Below are 25,481 nucleotides of genomic sequence, written 5' to 3'. Positions count from 1 at the left end.
CTCCGCCCCCCCCACTCCCACCGTACCCCTCACCATCACCCCCCCTCCCACCCACCCACCCCGGCTCCTCCCCGGCGCCTGCGATTCTCCCAGGCGCCCAGTTGTGAGTGTGTGTCCGGGTATTGTGTGTGTGTGTGTGTGTGTGTGTGTGTGTGTGTGAGTGTGGGGTGTGTGTGGAGCTCCTGCGCCCCGCTCGCGGTTGCCACCGGGGAGAAGTGGAAGGACGGACAGACAGACGGCGGCGGCGCGTCTCTGCCTGCAGCCAGCAGCCGTGGTGTGTGGGGGGCACCGGGTTCGGCCCCCCGCGCGCGCGAGTGGAGCGCGCCCGGGCTGGTCCCACTGCCTGTCCCCCCACCACCCCCTTCCGCCCGCCCCGGGCTGGATATGTTCCTGTTCACGTGAAGATGGATTTAGTGTACGGTCTCGTGTGGCTGCTGACGGTCCTGCTGGAGGGGATCTCCGGCCAAGGAGTGTACGGTGAGTGCCATCGCGATCGCTCTCGTGACCTTGTGTTTCTCAGGCTGGGTGGAAGCTCCCCGGGAACCAGTCGGCGGTGCGCCGTTCCGGGCCGGGGCGAGGGGCGGGGGTTCGGGAGAGGGTGGTGGTGGGTGATGGGGATGGCGTTTTGATTTACACTCCATCACCTTATTGGGAGCGATCAGGAGGCAGGGAGCGCGCTGCGGAGGGCGGGCGGGGGGGGGGGTGCGAGCGAGCGGCTCCGGAGGCGCCCAGACCCGGGCTCGGGCGAGTTGGGTTGAGCCCAGAGCACCACACTCAAACCAGTGGCTTTGCACTTGGTTTCCCCTCGCGGGGGACTCGAGCTCCTCTGGCAGCCTGGGATGGAATCGCGGTTTGTGGCTCCTGGCCGGGCCGCGGAGGCGTCCCCTGGTTGGGAAGACCCCCCTCCACCTCACTGTCAGTCTCTCCGCTCCTCTCCACACCATCCTCCCCACCCCTCGGCCTCCTCTTCCTCCCCCCCCCACCCCGGGAATGCCTACATGACTCGATTCTCTGGCTCAGGAAGTGGGGTGTCAGTTGAGTTGCGTTCTGCACCAGCCGTTGCCATGAGCACTGACTTGGGGAGGGGACCGGCAAGCAAAGATTCTCCCTCCGTGCCAGACACAATTAAGGGACGTGTTTGTGTGAATGGATGAGCAAAATGCATGAATGAACGGATGGACGGCCGCATCCGAGTCTGGGCACAGAGGGCAGGACGCCACTCAAGGCAAAATGGGAACGCAATCCCGGCTCTTACTGAGAAAAAAACCCAGGTCCGATCCCTGAGACTGGGGATCTAGAGAGGAGTGAGCTTGTTGATTGGAAGATTTTCTGAAGTCTTCACAAGCAAATCCATGCTCCATTTCCAGTCTGCGGTTGACACTCGTGATGTTAGGCATTCACACACACACACACACACACACACACACACACACACACACACATGCACAGAGTAATAGAGGAACAGTGAGAAAGGAAGATAAGCCCTTCTCCTCGACCTGTCTTCCTGGGACAAGCAGGCAGTGCCACCAGAGAAAGAACTTCTCTGTTCTCAAAACGTGTTTGGAGGTGAAGGTTATGGGGCCCCATTGAGGGGACAGCATGCAAACACTCCCCCAATAGCATCCCTGCTCTTAGCATAACTCTTCCCCTTTCTTTCCATGAGATGCGTGCCAGAAATTCAACCCCTAGTGTCTTTAGGCTCGCTCTGTGATGTGGACCTGCAGGGCAGAGTCAGCGGCTGCATGAGTAAAGTGGAGGTCCCCAAGCTGCATCCCTTGTGAACCCAGATGGGAGAGGCCAGTCCTCATAGGGGATAGTGGACCTTCAGTCCTCAAACTCTCTTGAGAAAGTGCAGTACACAGTGGACAGATGTTTGAGCACGAATGCAGGTTGTCTGACCCACCCTTTACTGTGTGTTCTGCCCATGGCTGAGCAGTACTGGGGACTGAAAGCAGAGGTTCCAGGTCCCTGTGGTTCTCTATGTTCTATTTCCCTATCCCCTGCTTCTATCCTTGTCTTGAATACCTTGAAAACCTTCACTCCCCCCATCCCCCAGCTTCATTCCCTCCCTTCCTCTCCTAATGAAAGCAACTTGGTTGATGGGCAGCAGAGACTTTAACACCAAGGCGCCAGAGGTGATGGGTGTGGATGGTGTGTGGTGCTTGAGTGCAGGGGCCAGAGGACTGGCAGCAGGAGGTGGGGACTGAGGAGAGCCAAAATTAGTGCTCTTGTGAGTCTGCTGGACTGCCTTGCTCCTGAGCAGCTGAGAGAACTGGGATTCCAGGCATGAAGAGTGCTGGAGCTAAAGCTTCCTCAAAGGGCTGTTTTTCAGGCTGGGACAGCCTGGATTCCTCTCATCAACGTGTCTGTGTTAGTACATCTTTCTAATTGGTTTTAACTTATCCCAGCCAAAAAAAAAAGTTCTTATTTTATAAAATTGTGTCTCTGTGTGTGTAATGAGAAGTAAAAAGATTATGAGATGTAAGAGCAGCGTGGTAGGTCTGTGAAATGCTGCAACTCTAAGGATTAAGAAAGGGATAGCTCCATGTTTGTATTGCTTTGGGTCATTCAGATTATTTGTCTCAGCAAGTCTCCTGTTGAGCAGAGAGAATAAAGCTGAGCAGGGAAGATTAGTAGGGATCAATGACAGTAATTAACATAACCTTGTGCTCCTGTCTCATATCCATGAAGAGGAAGACTATTCCATCACTGGTGATGCAGTTGGTGTGCTTTGTTGGGCTTTCATCTGGATGTGGTCATTAGTAGTAAGTGGCCCTGGAATAAAATTGGCTTTTCTGTCAAAATAAGAACCTGCATTTCTGGCACTAGCGAATGTCCCAGGTATTGGGTGGGTGAAAACAAAATATTCATGTATTCTCAAATCTTTTTTCATTGCAGGAGTTAGGTTCTCATGGTAGGGCTCCAATCTTTAGCACTATACCAGGGTACAACTTGCTCTCCATGCAGGCCGAGCGGGCTTCTAGATTTTGTACATCAGAAGCTCAAGAATGTGGGCTTCAGCAGTCCCTGAGAATCCCCTAAGGTGATGATTATTGTGATGCAGACTAAAGTGTGGGAACCACTTACAAGTTTATTGTCTTCACTTGATAAATTATGACTTTTCTTAACCTACAGCAGCTTTATTTTTGTTTCTTGAAAATTTTATACAGAAGAGTTTATTTTTATTTACCTAAAATATTGATTAGCTATATATTTAGCATAAAATTTGAAAGTGTGTTTTGAACATTTTATATGAAAATCTTTGAAAAGGATTAACTTATAGAGCTAATGAATTTTAAGCAGAGACATCATAATTCTGTACAGGAATTTACCAAATATGAATGTTTATATTGCTATAGCCCTTTGTTTGCTAGGTGTAAGCTCATTCATACAATAAACTAAGTGTTATCTCTTAATGGTCTATTTTCTATTAACTGGCTCAAGGAAAATATAGTAACTCAAGCAGTGGCTTTACACTTCTACTTCTTGGATGAAAAATATTATTTCTGCATATAATTCAGATTTTTATTTTTCATAAGTCATAGGGTACTGGTTTTGATACTTGTATAATATACCCTTATTTCTACTATAACATTTGACAACTATGAACCTCACTTAAAGGTAAATGTTTCATTTATATACCTAAGAAGCAATTGTCATTTATTTTGAATAGTGCTTAGGGAAAGAATCTTTAGTGGCTAATATTTATGTGATGAGACACCTTGATAAAGGATATTGGTCCTTATCTGCCTACCTTCTAGTCATAATTCTGATGTCCTTAAAATACTTATTCCATAGTATATTATTACAAATTATTTGAAACTGCTTTCTTCATAAAACGGTAGAAGGAAATATTATGGACTTCTCAGTATTTTAGTGTTTTTTGTATTTTTTGAATATATTGTTTTGTTAAGCAATAGATTCTATGTTCTTTAAATTTAAGGATTTGCATAAATTTATTCCCTAGAATGCTCTTGGTTCTTCAATGTTTTATTTGATTTTTCTTCTTCCTTATATATATACCAGTGAAAACCCCAAATCATTAAGTTAACATTCAACTGGTATCTATTATTGGCATTATTAATTTAGTGCACTCATGTTTCATTAGGTCTAAGATAATGAATTGGACCTGGTCAGGTTATAAATTTGAACTGTGTGTATGCTCTGAGAGGACACAGAGCTGGGTGATCAGAAGCACTTTCCTGCTTTGGGAAGTTTCCTTTGAATTCATTCTGCAGTAGTGACTTGTCTGGATTGTTAAATTGCTTTTCCTAGAGATCCTGTTGATAGTGTTGAGATAACAAGAATCATACCTTCTCTAAACTTCTCAGGGTGTTTGCTGAAAAGAGGAGCACATTATCCTATATTTTTACTTCTGATCAACAGTGCATTTCCCAGGAAGAGAAATAAAACCTGATGATTGCATGATCTCATGACAATCCCCAGGTCAAGTGAAAAACAAAGTAAAACTTGAAGTCTGGATAGTTTTAGTGGGATTCAGGAAGTCACTTGCTGCCCTGAAATAGTTAATGCACTGCTCCAAGAGCTTCCAGTATGTGTAAGGAGCAATAAATAGAGTAAGTTCATCAAACACATGTATTTCACACATTAGCAAGCTATGCTAACTCGATTGGAGCAATATCAGTAAATCTCATGTGCTTGGAGCAAGACACCCTAGGCAGTAGCCAAACAGAAATGACTTGGTACAATTGAAAACAAGGAGATCGAGGAGACAAGAAAGTTCTGGAAAAAATTACAGGCTTTCAGCAGTTGAATCACATGGACAGATTGATCCAAAAGGACAAGGATGATATTGATATTGAAGGTTAGTCACCATGGGAGACAAACCCAGGATATTACGTCTTCATAGCAAAGAGATCTCCGTGCATGCTGATTGGAGTTTTGCCCAGTTTGGCTTTAGGGAGGCTTTATGAAATACTGCTTTTGAACTGTATTTAGGTTGTCAGGCAGTAAGAAGAAGAGAAGATGACTTTAATAAGTGTTGCTAAAATTAATCTGAGGCTCTATTCCATACATTCAGCTGGAACTTTCCTCCCCAGTGTTACTCATCTCTCTATGGACACATGAGCCTTCTTACTGACACTCTTCTGTTGCTACATCAGCACCATCAATAGTGGAAAAAATGTCTGGACTATGGGCTACTCATGGGCATTGTATTTAGGGATTATTCTTCACTCAAGCATGTTGGTTTCCACTGGTTACATTACTGAGATTTGTCTTAAAGGTATCTGAGCCAGTTCTTAAATTAACTAACATGCATTTCAGATTCAGTATTTTTTAAGAGTGAGTCAGTGTAGTGATGGTATGTAAACAATTAGAAATCATAGGTAAAGTCTTAGACACTTGCTAGTTCTAGTACATGGCACAAAAATGTTTCTATGAAAGAGTTTTCCCTGATTTTCTTTGTTGGCTTAATCGTATTGTCTCTGATGCTGGCTCTCATTGATTTCATACATGATGTTTGCTCTTTTACCCTTGTGGATCATCTTGAGGAAGAATAAGACAAACTTTTCTGAAATAGTATGCTTTGGATTCTTTTCTACGATTTATTGTTTTCCTCTTTTGGTAAGGCTCATGGGAATGCAGTTGGACTTTAGGATAGGTCTTACTAGGACAGTGATGGAAACTGTGGTCTTGGGCCACATTTCAAGTACAGAGGTGATTTACTTTTCATCTTTGCTGGCTTCTTCGTCAAGCTTTAGAAGAGCTTTGCAAGAGTTGGGCACAAGGCTGATAACTCGCAAAGGCAACTGGAAATAGCCATAAGTGAGAGGCGAACCTTGGAATTGAAATGGAGCACTAGAGAGTGTGGTTTTCGGCACATTCCAACATTGTGCTCTCAACTTGAGTTTAAATTGTGACTGATTTCCATTACTAACCTTGCTGAGTTTATTTTAGAAGAATGTGAAAAATGTTATAGTAATTGCATTTCAAGTAAAAGTAGGTGAACTGTTTTCGCTTCCTTATGAATGTTATTAATCAAGTAGTCTTTCTTTGCTTTTGTGACTGTCATGTAAATAAATATATATATATATATCTTATAGCAAATGAAATAAATGAATAAATATATAGAAAACAGTAATCTATTTTCATTTCCAAATCCGTGTATTTAGTAATGTTATGAGAAAAGCTGTCAAGACATCATTAAAGTACATCACTGACTTAAGACCTGCTGGTTTTGCTCTTATATCAGGTAGTCTCAGGTCTTTGGCTGTTTGTGAGGATTTGTTTTCTGTTTTTCCTCCGGAACCCAGGCATGTGCATTGTATGAATATTTTACCTATTACTCAAGCCTCTCAAGCTCTTATGATGGGGCATGCACTTTATTCTTTCCTGTTTCATCCAGTGCAATTCTGTTCTCTTTCCTAATTATGTATGCTACTACTCACTGATGCCATGTAAACACTTAATTTTTTTTACGATCAAATTTTCTTTTACTTTTCCAATGCACTATGCTCTTCTTATTAATTTCTTTTCTTGCTGATGTCACAGATTGAACTGAGTACGAATTTTATTTCCTCTATTTCACAGTACAAGTCATGTTTTTTTCCAGAAGTTTCCATACATGAATTGAGCTTGAACTATTAGGCACATACTTTTTTGGCTATTATACATATACTGTAAGTTTATCATTTAAATAGATATTAGAAGTATGAAATATGCTAAAATTACCATATCACACATTACCTGTACTTTTTGTTTGTGGGTTTTTCTTAATTTACTATCTGCAGTTTTGCATAAAGCAAAGGGACATCAGGTGTTTGCTCTTTTTGGTCAAATCTACATGAAAGAACTGTATGTAATTGCCACATGAAGTGTATCACATGCTACCATATCTTTATGCAGCATATTACCTGTCTTATTTTATTGTAGTACAGAAGAAGGGAATAGAAAATTATCTAGTGACTTTGTGGCTGAAGAAACACCCTTTTTGAACTAGAAAGGGTTGGTTCACAGGTAGGCATCCCTACCTGTGGACAGCCAATAGTCAAACAAGGTGAGTAAAAAGGACACTTCTAGAAAAGGAGTTGCTCTTTAATAGCCCAAACAGCAAAATCATCATTTATCTTCTGAAATCTCTAGAACTTTGCTTAAGTGCATCAGAGTAAAAACAGAAAAGCCTGCTGTCTGGTGGAAGGACATATTTATGGAGATTTTTCTGAAGGGAAAGAGGAGGGAGTAAGACACTCTTAACTACAATCCTGTGGCTGTTTCAGCATTTATTTTCCTGCAGACTGGATGATATGAAAATATTGGGAGAGATGGGCATAGATTAAGCAACCTGTGAGTTTTACTTCTGAGTTCATATGTATGAGTTGTATTTGGTCCAGTTCTAGTTTGAAGTGGATCTCTCTGTCTGTCTGTCTGTCTGTCTGTCTGTCTGTCTGTTTCTCTCTTCCCTTCCTTTTGTCTCTTTCTTCCTCCTTCTTTGTTCCCATGATTTTCCTCAAAGTATTGGGGGTTTGAACTCTAGTCCTCACTCTTGCTAGTTTGGCTAATCACTTGAGCCGTATCTGTAGTCTAGTTCATCACTGGAGGTTTTTTTTTTTTTAAGGATAGTTGTTCCATTTAAGCTGGAGATTCCTCTTACTTTAGGCTTCCAGTAGTTGTTGGGATCATAGGAGTGAGCTACCTTGTCTGGCTTCCTTGCTTATGGAATCTTGAGGGATTTTCTGTTTTGGTTAGCCTAAATTCATGTTCCTTCCAATGCTAGCCACCACATAAGCTTGTGACGTCACATACCAGCCACTGTACTCACATATGGATTGAGAACTTTGATATCTGGAATAGCCTTAAACTGTAATTGTCTTGATTTTAGCCTCCTAAGTTATGTGGATTAACCAAAAGAGACATGCTGATGATAGAGCAGGAGGTGAGCCTTGAAATTGGGTTGCCATGTATAGAAGGAAGAAAAGTGAATATATATATGAATCCTAAGTGCAAGGCCTCCTGTACATAAACAAACAAACAGACAAAACAAAACCCCAAAATTTAGGTTAAGAACTAACTGAAAATGCTGAGAATTAAGTCAGTGTTAAACTATTGTTAACAGCCATCTATATCGGGAATATCAATCCTTACACATCGTTGGTAAACAATTGCTTTCTAGTTCTTGAGATTGAAACAATTCACTTCCATAATCCATTTTTAAAAACATTGCAAAAGTAATTAGATGGGAGTAGTCCCTTAGTTAGATTACTCTTCTGAGTTTCAGAATGTTTCCTGTAAGTTGTGGTTTGGTAAATCTTTAAATAAATCTTGACTAAGGACTATAAACAGCACAAATACTAAACGAGAGCTTATCCACCACATGGAGGGAATGGATTGATTCATAGACAATTGCTTTGAGCATGTTCACAGGCTCTGCAAGATGAACGTGGATAACTTCCAAGTGCTTTTGAAGCTCATTGTCAGTTCTACCTTAGCTCCTCAAAATCAGTGAGGTTATTAGCAAGAACCGGTTTTTATCTGGCCTCTGGACTTGAGTCTTCCTTTCTATGGTTTATCTTACATCACTATTGTGATTTCTCCTCCTCCTCCTCCTCCTCCTCCTCCTCCTCCTCCTCCTCCTCCTCCTCCTCCTCCTCCTCATCCTCCACCGCCTCCTCCTTCTCCTTCCTCTTTCCCTCCTTTCCTCCTCTGCCCTTCTGAACTGGCAACTTGAAATAAGGATATTGCACTTGCTAAATAAGTACTCTACCTACTTAAGCCACAGTCCCAGCTCTTTTTGATTTAGTTTACTTGTTAGATACGGCTGGCCTCAAACCGTGATCATCCTATCTTAGCCTTCAACATCTAGCTGGGATTATAATCTTGACCTACCATGCCTGTCTCACCCTCCCTCATCATTTGAGTTCCATTCTTTTCTCATTTGCCTCCCTGTGCTTTACCACTGTTACCTCTCATTGTAATGGAGCTATTATATTTCTTTCAAGGAACTTTATTCTTAGTTCTCACTTGATCCAAGCTCAAGCTTTGGCTAACATAGTTGTGTCTTTCATGGATTCCCCTAGATAAACTCATCAAAGGTGCAACCATCTTCCATTATGACTGTACTCCCAAAGTTTGTTAATTACATGAGGAACTCAGTGCAGTGAAGAAATGATGAAACTTCCCACACCTTTTCTAAAACATCAGATCATAGCTTGACATAATTGGGCAGTTCGCTTATTTTCTGATTATTCTCTGTTTTAGTATCACTAATAGTAGTCACGAGTATGAAAAGTAGACTTCTTCCTGTGACTGTGATGTTGTTGTTATCATTGTGTCATTTGGGTTAACTTTTAAAACTTCACAACCCCTCCCCCCATCATCATTCAAACTGGTTTGTGAATGCCTTAATTCTCTGGGCTTACAGAAACAAGTACATTGAAAAGGTGGTATTCACCTAGCATAAGAAAGGGGTTAAAGACTCACAGGCAGAGAAATATACATATTTGCAATACAAGTATGCATATTTGCATTTAGAGTTTATGTAAACATACTCTTACATGCCTTCCTAAATACCTGCAGTAACTATGTAAGTGTGTGAAGGTATAGGTGTGTATTTGTTCAGAATGGGTCACCTGGAGTCATAAAGGAACTGAATTTGGGTACGTTCAGGGAACAAGTTATACTTCCCGCTTTTTCTTCAAAGGATGTCTGACAATGTTGTCAAGTGGGATATGCAGATTCTTTTCTCAGCTGGTTTTTTTTTAATATTTTTTGCAATGCAATCATGTTCCTTTTGTTCAAGAGTTTAAAACATTACCATTAGAAACTCATGTTACTCCCCATTCCTTTTTATTCTGTGGCTTGTTGACAAAGCCACAAAGATTTCTTAGCTGCCAACAGCAGTGCAAATGCATTTATTCTTATCAATATTATAGTGATGTAATAATGATGTAGACACTTGATGCCAGCATTGCATTTGCAATTAGATCATTTCTGCTATTCTGTTTGGTGAATCAAGGCTTTAGGGTGTTTTTCTCCTTTTGAGTTCCTCTCTCTCTCTCTCTCTCTCTCTCTCTCTCTCTCTATATATATATATATATATATATATATATATATATATATAACATATTTGCATTCACATGTAGAAATTTATGTTCAAACCAAACAAGTAAATTGAGTCATATTCTACCTCTTTCTATATGTCTTTGAAAAATAAATTAGCATATGAAGCAGTATTATCAATTAATTGCCATTTAACAAGTGCCAGATATTTGCCAGGATGCATGTGAGCAGTTTTCTATACATTAGATCTTATTCTGATCTTTCAAAATCTGAAACTTGCAATGTTTAAATAGCTACTATATAGTTGAGTGCTAAACTTAGACTCAAATATAATGTACATATAAAAATAAATTTTCTCTGTGTATTAACATTTTACTCAGATATGTGACTTCTTATATAAATTTTCATAAAGACATGCTATTCAGTTGGATTGTACTGTGGTGTACACAAAACTTATATTATGAGGTAAGTTTTAGCATTTTGCTAAAAATGAAAAATTTCAGCATTTTGCCTGCAAAGTCCGTGTGTGTGTGTGTGTGTGTGTGTGTGTGTGTGTGTGTGTGTGCGCATTGTGTGTCTCTGTGTGTCAGGTAAATGTGTAGCTGCTGTCAGCACTTTGTAAAATGCAGTTTTATTTTTGAAACGTAAATATATAATTTATGTATTTCTCTCTTTCTATCATTAGACTGCCCAGACAGAGGACTCTGGTATAATTTATTTTGGGGTTGGTAGGCTATTTTAAGCTTATGCATAATTAGTAACCTTTAAAGATGAAGAAGTGCACTGACTGCATATTTTTAGAGAAGTGGTTCTCTTTCAACATATGAAACAGTAGGCATGTGGTTATAAAAAATAATAACCAGTGTCAGGTGTGTGACTTTATTTCCTCTCCAGGCTGATTAACGTTCTCTAGCCTTGGAAAGATGGATAGCTAAATGTCATGTTTGGCCTTATTTTTGCCATGAAATTCCTCTGGGTATTGCTTGAGCATTTTTATCACAGAGTTAATTGAGGAGAGAATACCGTGTATTTCTTCTCTTGAAAACATGTTCAAGATGACAGTTGATCCCAAGCTCTGCCCTCTCTTAGCTTCCAGTGAGTTCCTCAAACCTCAAAGCTTGCAAATTAGTGCAGCTTAGTGATTTGTGTTAGGCATTTAGCTACAGCATTTGCTACTACACAAGTCATTTTTTCTCTGTGCTTTTTGAATGCTGTTATTGTGTCATATCGTATAACCCTGCACCATTCTGGCTATTGTGTGATTGCTACAGAAATGGCTTGGATAGGAAACCATTTCAAGAGAGGACAGGAAAGGTATTATATTCAGCTGTAGTGCCATGCATTTCTAAGCAGCTGATGTTTTCTTTTACTGATAACCACCCCCTACATTTTTCAGAGGCAATTGAGTCTTTAGAATTTTAACTCTTCATTCAGCCTTACTGCAAGTTCAGTCATGGAATACATTATACACTTACATTTCACACTTGGGGACTTATTAATACTGTAGTATAACTATGTTGTTCTTGCATTTTAAAGTCAGATCTCTTCATTTAAAAACATGGAGAAAATTCCTTTTGTAAAAGCCTTCTCTGAATAGTAATTTTTAACTATTTCAACCATATAATTAAGACTAAAAGGATATGACTTTTTGCACACTGAAAATTGTAATGTTGCTGTCTAGTGGTGTGTGCTAATCTGTATTTGGTAGCCAAAATTTTAAAAACTGAACTACAAACCTTTGTAAAAGAGTAAAAGATGGGTCAAATTCAAGTTCAGAAGAGTTTAATAGATTTTTGTATTTTTACAACTTAACACATTTAATGATATTTTTGGGAATACTTACAGAATAGTACACATGCTTTTTATGTCTTGTTCTACTTCCAAGTTTTGCATTTTATGATACTTTAGTTGCATGCCCTATTTTGGGTGATGGTGAATAATGACTTAATCATTGAGGTATAAAATTATATACCTGTGATTCAAGCATATCTTTGTTACAATTTATAATGGAAGTGGATGACATTACAAAAATGTCATCAATTGTTTATAGAAGCTGGAATATAGTCATAAACAAAATATATTATAAAATATCTTGTGAATCTGAACATGCTTTTCTGTGACCAAAGCTAATGTCCTAAGTTTTCATGAAGATTATTCTGACTTTGTTCTAAGAATGTTTTCTTAATGGCTTCCTTACTGACTAAACATGGCTTCCTTATTGACTACTTTTCATTCATTCATATATATATATATATACATATGCATGTATATTGTCATCTTTTCAACAATGATGATGACATTGTAGAGGTTTTCACATTGTAAGTGAAAGATTTATCCTTCCTCCATGCAGGAAGTTATGGATAAAGCAAATAACAGGAAGTGGTAAAGCCAACTTAAAGCACACTCCTTTGCTGTCCTTTGGGGGAAATGTGTTGTCATGAGATTTCTTTCAACTGAAAACTGGTAGACCAATACTATACAGCTTTGTTCTTTGTGTGGCAGTCCTGCGTATCGTGAACTTTATTTCATTTATTTATTTATTTATTTTAAATTTATTTAGCTAAATAAAGTCTAGTGCTTCAACCACCTGAGTCATAGCATTACTTCTGGCCTTTTAGAAGTTAATTAGAGATAAGTCTCAGGAAATTTACTGCCTAGGATAGTATTGAACCTCAATCCTCAGATCTCAGCTTCTCGAGTAGCTAGAAATACAGGTGTGAGCCACTGGTGTCTGGTTTAGCAGGATACTTTCCTTTTCTTAGGGAACACTCTAAAGGGAAAGTCTGGACAAACTTAAGCCCCCACTGTTGTATCTGCTCTCAGAAATGCAATTAGTGCCCAATATCCTCCATTTTATTAGCTCTTCCAGGACCTCCTTGGCCTCAGATAGTGGTTCATGGAGGACTAGATAGGCTAGAAGGAGTGACCATTAAGAGCCTCGAAGCCTGGTCATCTTGCCCTTCTTAAGGCATTGCTAATGCACTGGGTAAGGAAATGCCACAGATATTGAAACGTGTCATCTTGGTGCTACGTGTCTTCTCTACTCACTTTACCTAAAGGTGTTTCTGTCTCCATGTGACACATGCAGAGTTATGCATACTTCCATCTCTTAACTGTTTGGCTTACATATTCTACCTACTGTGGGCACAGCTCCAGAAAATTGTCATGAATTAGGGACATACCATATCTTGTAGGAGAGGTGTCCACTCAGGATACTGTTTTGTCATTCCATAATTTCAGCAGGCTTTGAATACCACCTGTCATGAGAGAACCCATCGATTCTCTGATCGCGGTCATTGTTGTACATTTCGTTTTCTCCTTTAACTATCTGTTTAACACATGTTATGAAAGATCCTGTTTTGTTGAACCATTTATATGAGGATCTTTGAGTTGAGGTGTTTGCTGAGGCTCTGTATGCAGGAAAGAGAAGCCCACATTGTACATATATATTAGTTCCAATGAAAATGAAAGGAGTCATCCCACTCTTCATAAGTGGAGTTCAGTGGACTCAGTGGCCAATAATGGCTGCATACTCTCCTTCAGGAATGATTCATATCAGGTCCCCCTTTGCTGGTAGGTTGGGCATTTAGGTGCAGAATGAGATAAGTCAACCTTGATGAATAAGATCTTGACTATCCAGTGTTTGCACAATGTTCATACTTTTCACTAAGGCTTCTTCCTTCCTGTGCTCCAGGGTTGTTGGTGGCCATCTGAACAATGTTATTGGGACAAGTTATTTTGTATGATGTGTGTTTATTCTTTATTTTTTTCTGGATATGTAAGAAGCCACTGCACTTTAATGGTATACGGTCATGATATTCATAGGTTCTGTAGGCAAAGACTGGTCAGAATGTCCCATAGTTGTTCAGAACCCTCACCTTGGAGGTGAGAGGATGGAGGGTGGCTTTACACCTAAAGGCTGTAATGGTGTGGAGGTGGAGGTGTCTTCACTCACTTATGTGGTGGTGAAGACTCTTGCTGATTTCGATCACCTACACTGGAGTGGTAGGTGGAATGCCTACATGTGGCTTCTCCTCATGGGCTCTTTCTGTGGTTTCCTTATGTGGTTGCAGGACTTTAAGATCACATTGGCTGAGAAAGTGGTATTTCCTTGGGATCTTGCCTTAGAAGTAACATGCCTCATCTCAGTGGTATTTTATTTGAAGCAGAGATACCCAGGTAAAGGGAAGCTGATGTGGAATCCATTTAATGGAAATGGATATCAGTTCTACTGTTAAAACAGGCTTGTGGGATCTGTGAACTTGTTTCAGCATTCTTTAAAAAGTACAGTCTGTTTCAAGATAGATAACTCTTCTTGCAGCGTGCAAGGTTTAGGTGACTCTACCCACTTCCATGGGAGGTATGGCTTGCTGCTTCCACCAAGTTCTGGTTATTAATCCTCTGCTATTTCTATCTTTTTCTTTTTCTTTTTTTCCAGGACTAACTAAAACCATGTCTGACTTGCTGTTATTGAGGATGGAAACACACACACACACACACACACACACACACACACACACACACACACACCATCTGTTACCTCTTCTTTCCCACAATATCTGTGGTCTGTAAGATTCTGCGCATCTGGTAGATTTTTTTCATCGTTCTTACCTCTGAAGGCACCCTTTGATCAGGCTGCAGGAAAAGTGTTGTACTGCTTTCATTCACACCCATACGGGCACATCCCATGTGAGAACCCAGCTGTCCCTTGGTGTTTAGAAGGGACTTCCCGGGAAGCCATGAGTGGGAGCAGAGTGACTCAGTGTAGTGGGGAAGATGTAGGAATCTGGACCACTTCTGCTTGCAGCTTTCTCTTTTCTACTTTATTCTGTTTCAGATGTACAGTTTTCATCTTTTAGTGGATATGTATGGGACTTACTTGATCTTAGGAATTAGCTGACAGAATGTAGCGTACAATGAATATTTTTGGCCACATGGTCTCTTAATAACGTCTTTTCAGGTACTCTGCCTAAACTAAGGCTTGATCATACACTGTGAACTTCTTTTCAAATCATTTGTAATTCACTATTCAAATGACTTGGGCTTGCTTATAAACACTAGATATTTACATTGTTATTTTCTTACTGGGGCTTATTATAAATTCTACATGGGTCTTGTCCCTTAAGGATACTTTACAGTATCATGGAGTTTGGAGTCAAGTGATGCAAGTTGCAGATTTTTTTTCCAGTGGACTATATATCCCTTCTTCAAATGCTTTGGATACCACAGATCTCATTCCTGCCAACATCTTTCTACTATATGGCACTTGGTAATAGGTTTGCATAATATTCCTAGAATGGAGTATATATTTCTGCCTTGAATCAAATGAAAATTGCTAGTGATTTGATGGGTAATGTGAGATGCAATAATCTGTCATTTCGTTTGAAAGAACTATGTTCACTCTTCTTAGGCCTTATGCTCCTAAAACTTGCACCATAAAATTTTTATTTTCCATACTCTAAGCACTTGTACTTTTTCATGACTTTCAAAGTACTTGTCCCATTTTGCTTGATGGTCATCTTTAGGACATCCTTGATCATAATATTCTTTTAATACCTAGAAAGCACAACTTCTTTTGCTCTATATTGTGGCAGTAAAATTCCTAAGTCTCAGGTCAGAATAGGAAATGTATACAGCCATTTTCCTTCTGTGAATTCAGACTGTGTTGAGTGTAACTGCTTGACAGATTTGGACAAGAGTGACTTGATAGATCATCGCAGGTTCTGTGATACATAACTTCCTAAACACTTGAAACTGAGGCTCCTACTTCGTTACTCTGGGACTTTGAGTCCTCCATTTTGTTGGCTCAGATTTCATTCTCAGCACCGTCTAGAGCTGTATTCATAACACTAGAGGAAAGTGGAGGCTATGAACCATGACCACCCAGGCTTTAAGTCTTAAAGGGTGGTGCTGATATCACCAGTCAGTCTCCAGGATGCAATATAGCCTTTGGGTTATTGTCATAAGGTGGGACAATGGAGAGGGCCCTCACTCGAGTAATTTCTGTAATTAGCCACTCAATGATACTGATATATTGTTTGATATGGACAACTCTGTTTTCTAGTGAGCCTGATGTTAATGATAAAACATTCAAACTCTTCTTCTCTCCCAGTTTCCTCAGCAGCATTAGAAAAATTAGCTATTGTTTTACACTCTGTTTCTATCCCTGATCAGCAATCATGGTTTCCAAAGTGGTTATTATTATGAGATGATTTTTATCCCTGTGAAGTTTACGAGGTAAAGCTATATCACTTCCATTGTATGTTATATTTGGAGATAGTACCATAGAGGAAGTAGTTATGGTTAAGAGAGGAAATAAAGTTTGTCTCTAATACAGTGGGACTGGTGTCAGGAGATAATTGGGTAGAACACCCACAGAAAAAAGTCAATTGAAAGTGATAGAGAAAGGCCTTCAGAGGAGCCAACTGCACTGACATCTTAATCTCAGACTTTCAATCTCTTGAATTGTGAGAAAATAAAATTCTGTTATTTAACTCACCCACTCTCTGGTATTTTGTTATAGCAATCTTAGCAGCCCAATTCTGGAGAAAATAATATCAGAAGTCCATCCTTCTTACAGCAATAAAACAAATTCTATTTTTCAACCTCCTTTATTTCATACCACAATATTTGTGGCACCACTATTCACCTAGTAAGCACTTTCCTTAGGTTTTAGATTACATTAATGAGACATGATCTGTGATATTTATCTTTTCTTGCTATCATTATTTTCAGAGGTGCTCATATTTTTATAAACTACATAATTTTATTCTTCTATATAGCCAAGTAATACTTCAATGTGTGGATATACACATACACATTTTCTATATTTATTTGTTGAGTACCCAGTCTGACTCTTCTGTTCTTTTTCTGTCTCCCACTTCCAAGAATCCTTATTAGTACACTGGGCTCATCTTGATAATCCTGGTGTTTAATTTAAGGTCAGCAGATTAGCAGCCTTAATTAAACCAGCAATTTTAATTCCTCTTTGCCATGCAATAAATATAACATACTCCCAGTTTCTGGCCATTAGGACATGAACACTGTTCTTTAGGAGAGGGCTATTGAACACTGTTCTGCTTCCCACATTCATGAATTGATTTCAGATTTCCAGTGTCTTCCTCAAAGATACGAGTAGCTTTCAGAAATCACCATGTCATTTTGTGTCATTTTGTCATTACATCTGTCATCCTCTTAAGCACCTAGGACTTTCGTGTATCATTCCAGTTCACCATGGAGGACCCTGAATGTGACATGAAATATAAACTATCTCAGTAATAGTTCAGAGGTCACAGCAAAATCTCAGCAAAACATTGTTGCTTCTACAGCACTCCTGGTTAATTTTGGCTACTTTCTTGAGGAGAATTATTTGCTACTGCCTTGTTCTTATGTCTTGAGCTTGCTTGTGTTCCACAGAAAATTGGTTATTAAGTATTGGAGAACCTTAACTGTGGCAATTTTGGATCTTCTTACAGTTAGGATTGCTTTTTCTCCAACTAAGATCCATGGCTTCTAGAAGGTTGGGGAAATGACAATGGAAACATTACCTGTAAAAAAGTATTTTCTTCTCTGTAGCATGAATCCAGCTCAGAATTAAATCTCTGAGGCATGGCAGCAATCTAGAATCACGCATGGAAGCTCTAAGGACTTTCAGATCTGATTTGAGGCTTGAATTGTTGATTCAGTCTCTCATCTTTTGTAAAAAAATTGTCATATTTTTTACTAAGAATAATCATTAATTATTAGAGAAGTTATATATGTGTGCATAATTTATGTCTACATATGTGTACTGCATAAATTCAGATGTGTCTAGTATTAAAGAAATACTTATAATTTTTAAATTGTTGAAAGAATTATAAGGCACCATTTCTTACCTGATGACTGTTTACTTGGTTAGCTCGTTTTTTATTGGCTGTTTTCTTAGATCTTATCTCAGCAGATAACTACACAATCCTGAAACTATTTTAACGTCATTTCTATGAGTTTGTTACATTTAAAGTTTCACTCAGTGTAAGAGCATGTAAATATTATTAATGCTGAATGGGTTAGTGTTTTCAGACAAAAGGAGAATTGGTTTTTCCCTCCACCATTGGGTTTAGTCTCATTTGTAGGAAATTTAAGAACATCCACATGTTAGCTGATACTTTTATTGCTTGTTATGTATGTGTAATAGAAGTTCAGGTTTCTCTGTAAATAATTTATAGGGTCTATATAAAATTTTATTCTCAGAAATAATAGATGAGAGGATTATTGGTCATATTGAAGTTTTCTGCAAGCAACATTCTTTGTTCCAAAAGAATAAGATGTTCCAACAGCACTTTATGGTAAAAGAAAACAATAACATCTTCTATGATGTTTCTTGATGCTTCGTGTCTAGATCCCTTGATAATTCTTCCTTTCTTTAATCAGCACACTGTTAAACCTCAGAGCTTTGTCCTTGTCCCTCACTTTTCCCCTCTGCATACCATCTTGCCTTAAGCAATGTAAATGCCATTTCTCTCTAATGCTGCTAGTGTTATTCTCCAAATCATGTCCTTGTTCAGAATTCTGGATGAATATATTCAGCTGCTCCTGGGACATTTCTAGTGATTGCTCCAAAGGTATCAACATTCATATGTCAAAGCCAGAGCCTTGCTTTTTTTTTGCCTAAGTCTTTGTCTTCTGTCTTCATTCAGTTTGTATGAACCCCTTCTCATGTTGGTCTTCACATTGGTCCCCCTGCCATCTGGAAGTTGTGCTTTACCCAAGCCTTTGTTTAAGGCTTCTAAAACAAGTCTATCACTTTTCCTGTCAATTCTGTCTGCAAAAGAGCCTCAAAACTGTACCACTGTTACTACCGTGGTCCGTGACATTGATATGCTTTGTCACTCTGAATGTAATCATCTTTGTTCTCTCCAGCTTTTCTATGAGTAACCCTCTGCATATATTAGGCACCCATAACTGAAACAAAATCTAGATTATATCATGCACCTGCTTTTAGAGATTATCCAATGCGTTCTCAATATGCCAAAGATGAATTTGAAAAATCTACTAATATCCACACATCTCTTGTGTATCAGCATTGCTGTGCAAACACTTCCATTTTTAACTCATACATAAGAGCTTCAACCACCTTTTATCCCCTAGAGTGCATGCCTGTCAGCCAGTCTGAGAATTTCTGTCTGAATCAGTCAGAAAAAGAAAAGACCAATAAAGTGCTTGTGTAGTTAGGTGCATGTGTTTGTATAATATGTAATGTGATTATAGGATGCTGAATAGTCCCAGAATTTGTCACTGGCAAATTAGAGATCTGGAAGATGGGATGCTGTCATGCCAATCACGAGGACAGTGTGTTACGGAACCCAGGGAGATGTGGCATGTAGCACGGATACAAAAGAATTGTGAAAACGTAATGTCTTACTTATTATAGTTAGGCATGTAGAGTTATCTCTTACTAATTTGTAAGAAAAATCAGTCTTTTGTTCTCTTCAGTCCGTTAGCTGAGTGGATGAGGCCTAACCATATCACATAACACATTTGCTTTACTCAGGCTTTTGATGCAAGTGTCAAACTCGTCCAAAATCACCCTCTCTTAGCATCAAGTTGGATCAAATATCTGGGTACTGTGCAAACCAGGGAGCTTTACACATAAAAATTAATGAGCACAGTCCCTTCTTCTGTACCAGACTTTTCAGTCAGTTCATCTTAGTCTTAATGATTAACCATCAAAAATAGCATATCCTCCCATTACCACGTCCCTTTGTATTTAAATCCACAGTTAAGTCTCTCATAGCATTTTATATTTCACAACTCAGTTCTTAACCACTGCTTTTGCTTTTGCGTCTATGAAAAGATTTGTTTCCTCCTCATCCCCCCATCCCAAATCAGATGAACTGTTCTGACTCCTTCAGCACATATGCTTAAACACTTAGTATTTTGCCAGACACAGCACATTAATTTTTACTTTTTGTTTGTTTGTAAAATTCTTGATTTTCTTTGTGGCACGCTGAGGATTCAGTGTATAGTCTCTCACATGCCAGATAAGCCAAATATACTGCTATGCCATATTGCTCAGCTGGTTTTTTTTTATCCTGAGTTGAGAGTCTCAACAGTTTGAGCAGATTGGTATAAAACTTGAAACTCTCTCATCTTAGCCTCACTAGTACCTTGAATTATAGATGTGCATCACTGAACAAACTAAACAGACACTTTTTTCCCTTTAATTACCCTGATTGATAGAAACAGAAATCTAAGGAACAGTGCTTAGTGCCACAAAATTACAGGGCAGGAGGAACTTTTCTAATCTTAAGTTACGATTTTCTTCCTCTTTCAAAAAAATTGTTCAGTAGCAGTTTAAAGGAGAATCAAGTTGAAATGATCATGGCTCTGGAAATAATGACTCAATTATTCAATGAGTATACAGATATCTTATATGAAGTGTAGAGCACACATGACAAAATTGCAAAATTAAGTGCTTTTATGAATTCTATGCTCAAATCAATAATATCAAACTATACTTTGGCAATGTATTCTGCTGGGACTACTGTGTGATTTTATATATTTATTCAGTTTGCTCCATTTAGAAAATGCTTTACTTCTCAGTTCCAACCCCTTGGCTGTCATTGATCTTTATCTGGTGATTCAGTCCAATAACAGTTTATTCTTTGAAGTCAAGCCTTACTTGAGCTTAAATTTTAATATCTTTTGATTTAGTTCTTAATTATTCTCTATTTTTGCTTATAGTTGTCACTGAGAGATGGCATTTAGACAGTTTGTATATAGCATGGCGATTTCTAGACATCTATGAAAACATTCAAGGAATTATAATAACAGTCTTTAAATCTTCACATAATGTGTGCTGTCATTGAAGATACAAGACAGTACAGAACCCTGCCCCTTAGTATTGCCATTTACTGGGAATGTACTATGTAGCAGACATTTGCTTTCATAAATTCTCCAAGATACTCCTTCAATAGCATCCCAAAATTCAGATGAAGTAGCTGAGTCTCAGACGCATTGCATAATTTGTGGAAAGTTATGATGCTAATAAATGTGAAAGCTCGGATTAAAAGGGAGAAATGTGTAAGCACACAGTTTGTATATAAATACAGATTTAGAAAATGCAGCAGATCATGATATAGATAATAATCAGTAGATCCACAGGAAATATAGTTTTAAGCAATTGGCATATGAGTGGACATTGGAGGACCCAAATTGAAGTGGTGGGTCAGACTTGATTTGCACTATTTTTGTTTTATGGGTTATTTTTATTTCTATGGTAATAATAATTGTAATCGTTTTATAGAGTGGAGGGAAATATATGAATAATGATAAAGATTCTACCATGCTTACAGGTACTTCTGCAGTTCATGTTTCATGTTCTAAAAGCACTTAGACTGCAATAAAATACATATTTTGAACATGGAGATATTATCTTTCATCGTAATTTTGTTGTAGGAGGAAAAAGGTAAGTGATACCATCTCTGTATGTTTACGACTATAGCCTTGCTTTACCATATGGAATAGATGAATTAAGGGAGAACATAGGTAATGTGGTTATTTTTGCTTAAAAGACCACTGAAATTTATAGAAAGTTTAAGTTTGTTTCTCCACTTAGACTTTAATCATCTAAAATGAGAAATTTTATGACATCTAGTCCTTGAACCAAATGGTGAAATTGAATTTCATTATGAAGGAATTATATATGTCTTTTTTACCTTATTATCTTGTATTTACTGTTAATCCATATTATTGTTGAGAAACTTATCTGCAAAATGTCATTGCAAAAATGAATTCTGGGCAATAAAATGAATAATTCATTTGAAATAAGCTATGTATGTTACTGGTGATTATATAGTATAGTTCAGTTGATAGAAAATGTTTGAAACAAATTTTATAAGATGATGCTATAAAAATTTATCTGTACAAGAACACTTACAAAAGTTAAAAATGTATAATAAGGTGAAAACTTGGATTCAACAGTCATCATCCAGATTGAAACATAATAGCAACAAGAAAATCTAAATCAAAAACAACTAAACTAAGAAAGAAAATTTAAAGAAAAGAGAAAAAATTCATTTTTTATGAGTGACATTTATTCTGGGAAAGGATTTACATACACATTCAAAATATTAGAATATTGTATGTGATACCTTAGCTAGAGTTTAGAGGGAATATTTGTGAAAGACTGCCAGGTTTGCCATAAAAAGACAGTGTGTGACCTGGATCCTACAGATTCCTGTAAGTCTCACTGTGGTAGAATGCCCAGTGCTATGGTACAGTTGAGCACTAGTGGTTCACATTTGTATTTTTGCTACTCAGGAGTCTGAGATCTAGAGGACTGATATTTTTTAAAATATTTTATTGTAATTAATGAAAGGGTTACATGATATTTGCCAGATAGAAGGTGCATTAATTTACATACATTGATACCCTTTCACATGTCTTGGTAGAGGACTGATATTTGAAGCCAGCCAAGGATGAAATATCTGCAGGACTTGCTCTCCAAATTAACCAACCAGAGTCTAGACATGGCTCAAGCTCAAGTGAGAGAATCCCAGCAATGAGCAAGAAAGCTGAGTCTGTGTGAGGCTCTAAGTTCGAACACCGGTACTAGTCAAACAGAAACAAACAAACAAACAAAAACCAAACAACAACAACAAAATCCAAAGTTGTCAGTGGATGCTGAAAATTCAAATATGCAAATCTCTATTCAACTACCTTACAAAGCTAGTCAAACTCAAACTCAGATTATAGATTCACAATCTCATTTTACATAAAATCTCTCTATGAATCAAATTCAGCCTAAATAAAAATATCACTTTATATCTATTGAACATGTGGCAGACTTTGTGCTGATCATTCTAAGGCATTATTACTTTATTAATACAATATTACTGTATTTTTTAAAATACTGAATTAATCAGCTACCCTTACAAACAAATTCCCCCCCAATACAATAAAGAAGAGCAGATATATGTTATTGCAACTTAAAGAAGAGTGGATATATGTTATTGCAACTTTTATTTTAGAACTGGCTATTCCCAAGTTTATCTTTGTGAATGAAATGACCATGTAAAATATTTTCATTATTTAATTAAGAATTATTATTGTGTAAATGAAATTCCAGTCAAATGGTGGATTCTCAATACTTTTACATACACAGCACAACTTTTAAAGGAAAGTTAATTCCCTGTCAGGTAGGTTAACCGTTATTAGCTGCTTGCCTTCTTACATTTGAACTGCTGTTGGAAAAAGATAGGAGGTTTATTTTTTGTAAGGAATATAGTATTTCCTAGCATAACAAATTCCTTTTAAAAGATGAGTATTGGGAACTATTGGCAAGAAGCTGATGTTTGTTATTTATTTCATTAACATTCTTACCACCTCGGGAACTTGGAGAAACGATGGTTGATATCCACTTGTTCCAAAATGTTGAATGTTAGTGTTTTATTTTTTTCATCATTTTCATCATGATTGGTAGGAAGTACCAGAGAGAGGCTAAAATAATCTACACATTAAAAATATCTTTTATCTTTTGGTAGACATTTTTTAAAGTGATATAATGTAATACTTTGAAAGGTTTTGCTCTTCTTTATTTTTTGCTTTATGGGAAGAACTTCAAATGACTGAAAAATTTACAGAATCCATTATGTATTTGGCTACTCCGTTAAGTGTAGAATACAACTTCTTATCAGCCTTAGACAGGATTACAATGATAGTTCTTTACACATATTGCAACAACAGTAATAATAGAGAGTGCTTGCACTGCTTAGCATTTAATGCTAGCATTTTAAATGTCGTATAACTCACATACTTGCATACATGTATACATACATACATGCACTTTTGTATTCTCACATGACACATGAGAATAATGATATAAAGAGGAGATTAGGTCTAAATCCTTTAATCTCTTCCTCTGAAATTTGAAGCCAATCAGTTTACTTCCAGAATCTGAATTTGTAAAATAAATCATCCTAGATTTACAAATAATCATTAAACATTACTTTTGATGAATATGCGAACAATTCATTCTAGAAATCTTTGGGAGAACAAATTTACAACATTGGTCTTTCATAGTTAATGCAGTTTGGGGTATGGCATTTACATCACTGAGCATATAGTGTAAATATATGCATTGAGAGCGTGGGGACTTCTGCCGGATGTGGTTTAAGGACTTGGTTTGTGATTGCCTAGCAATAAGTGTAAGTTTGAGAAAAATGTCTTTTATTTATTTATTTTTTTATGGTCCTGGAGCTTGACTCAAGGACTGGGTGCTGTCCCTGAGCCTCTTTGTGCTCAAAACTAGTGCTGTAATACATAAGCCACAATGCTACTTCTGGCCTTTTTTGAGTAGCTTATTGGAGATAAGGGTCTCATGGGCTTTTTTGTCCAGTTTGGCTTTGAACTGCAATCCTCAGATCTCAGTCTCCTTAGTGGCTAGGATTGTAGGCATGAGTCACCAAGGCCCAGCTGAAAATGTCATATTTTAAGTGGAGTTGTAGGTGATGCAAATTATGTGAGAGATAAAACTCTCCTCGGGCATGCTACATCTATGTTATTTCTCCTTTTCTGGACAGTCACACTTTGAGAATGTTCATTGTATTACAGTACATATGTGGCTATTTAACACATACAGCGGTGTGTTTCATTGATTCATTTCTTGCAACAGTCCAGTGAGGTAAGTTCCAAAGTAATCTTCATTTCCTGGGTGATGGACCTGAGTCTAGAGAAATGAGAAAACTGCCCAAGGCCACTGAGACAGCATATGACAGATCCAGGATTCAATAAGAAATCTATTGCCAGTGTTTTTTTCTCTCCATAAATAGTTCAAATCTGTGAGAACAAGTTTCCATTGGGAAAGAGGTCATATCCTACCTGACTCTATCTCAATTTACCTTTATTTTCCTACATTCCTCTTACACTAAAAGGAAGAATTCAGCCTGATATCATCCTACCCCCATTCCTCACTACTTAGGTTCTCGCTGGTTCCTATAATTTTACTGAGATTATTTCCTTTTCTCTTCTCCCCACAATGCCCTCCCCTCCTCTTCTAAGTTCAATAGACTAATGGGCTGGTAAATGAATTTACATACCTCTAAATTGCATTTAGCATGGAGAACCTGACAACTTGTAGATGAAATATTACAGAAAAATGTCCTAATTGCTTTATATCAGATTGCAGTGTCTTCACAAATGTTCAGCCTACAATGTATTCCTAGAAGTTTATATCCTTATGATGACAAATAACAGCTTTGCAGGACATAGCCACTACTGATTAATCTTTCCATTGATCTCTGATTGACTTTGTTTTTTGCCAGTTCTGGGCTTGAGCTCAGGGCCCGGGCATTGTCCAGGCTTTCTCAAAGCTAGAGCTCTACCATATGAGCCACAGTGCCACTCCCAGCTTTTACTATGTATGTGGTACCAAGGAATCAAACCCAGATCTTCATGCATGCTAGGCAAGCACTCTACCACTAGGC

The 25,481-nt window shown here is 38.2% G+C and overlaps 1 protein-coding gene across 2 annotated transcripts in view; it reads left to right on the top strand.

Moving 5' to 3' along the window:
- Positions 1-301: 301 nt before the first annotated feature.
- Positions 302-25,481, top strand: part of Mdga2 (MAM domain containing glycosylphosphatidylinositol anchor 2) — a 666,956-nt gene continuing 641,776 nt past the window's right edge. The window contains exon 1 of one of the 2 annotated variants that reach the window (XM_090345038.1): positions 302-477. In XM_090345038.1, the coding sequence (XP_090201164.1) occupies positions 405-477 (73 nt within the window). In that variant the 5' untranslated portion in view covers positions 302-404. The remainder of the gene's footprint in view (positions 478-25,481) is intronic. The other variant, XM_090345037.1, reaches the window with a different exon arrangement.

The sequence above is a fragment of the Megascapheus bottae genome, chromosome 14, assembly GCF_031878675.1.
Source record: "Megascapheus bottae isolate mThoBot1 chromosome 14, mThoBot2.hap1, whole genome shotgun sequence".
NCBI lineage: Eukaryota > Metazoa > Chordata > Mammalia > Rodentia > Geomyidae > Megascapheus > Megascapheus bottae.
Note: the sequence above shows the minus strand (reverse complement) of the source record. Positions and strands in the feature narration are given on the sequence as shown.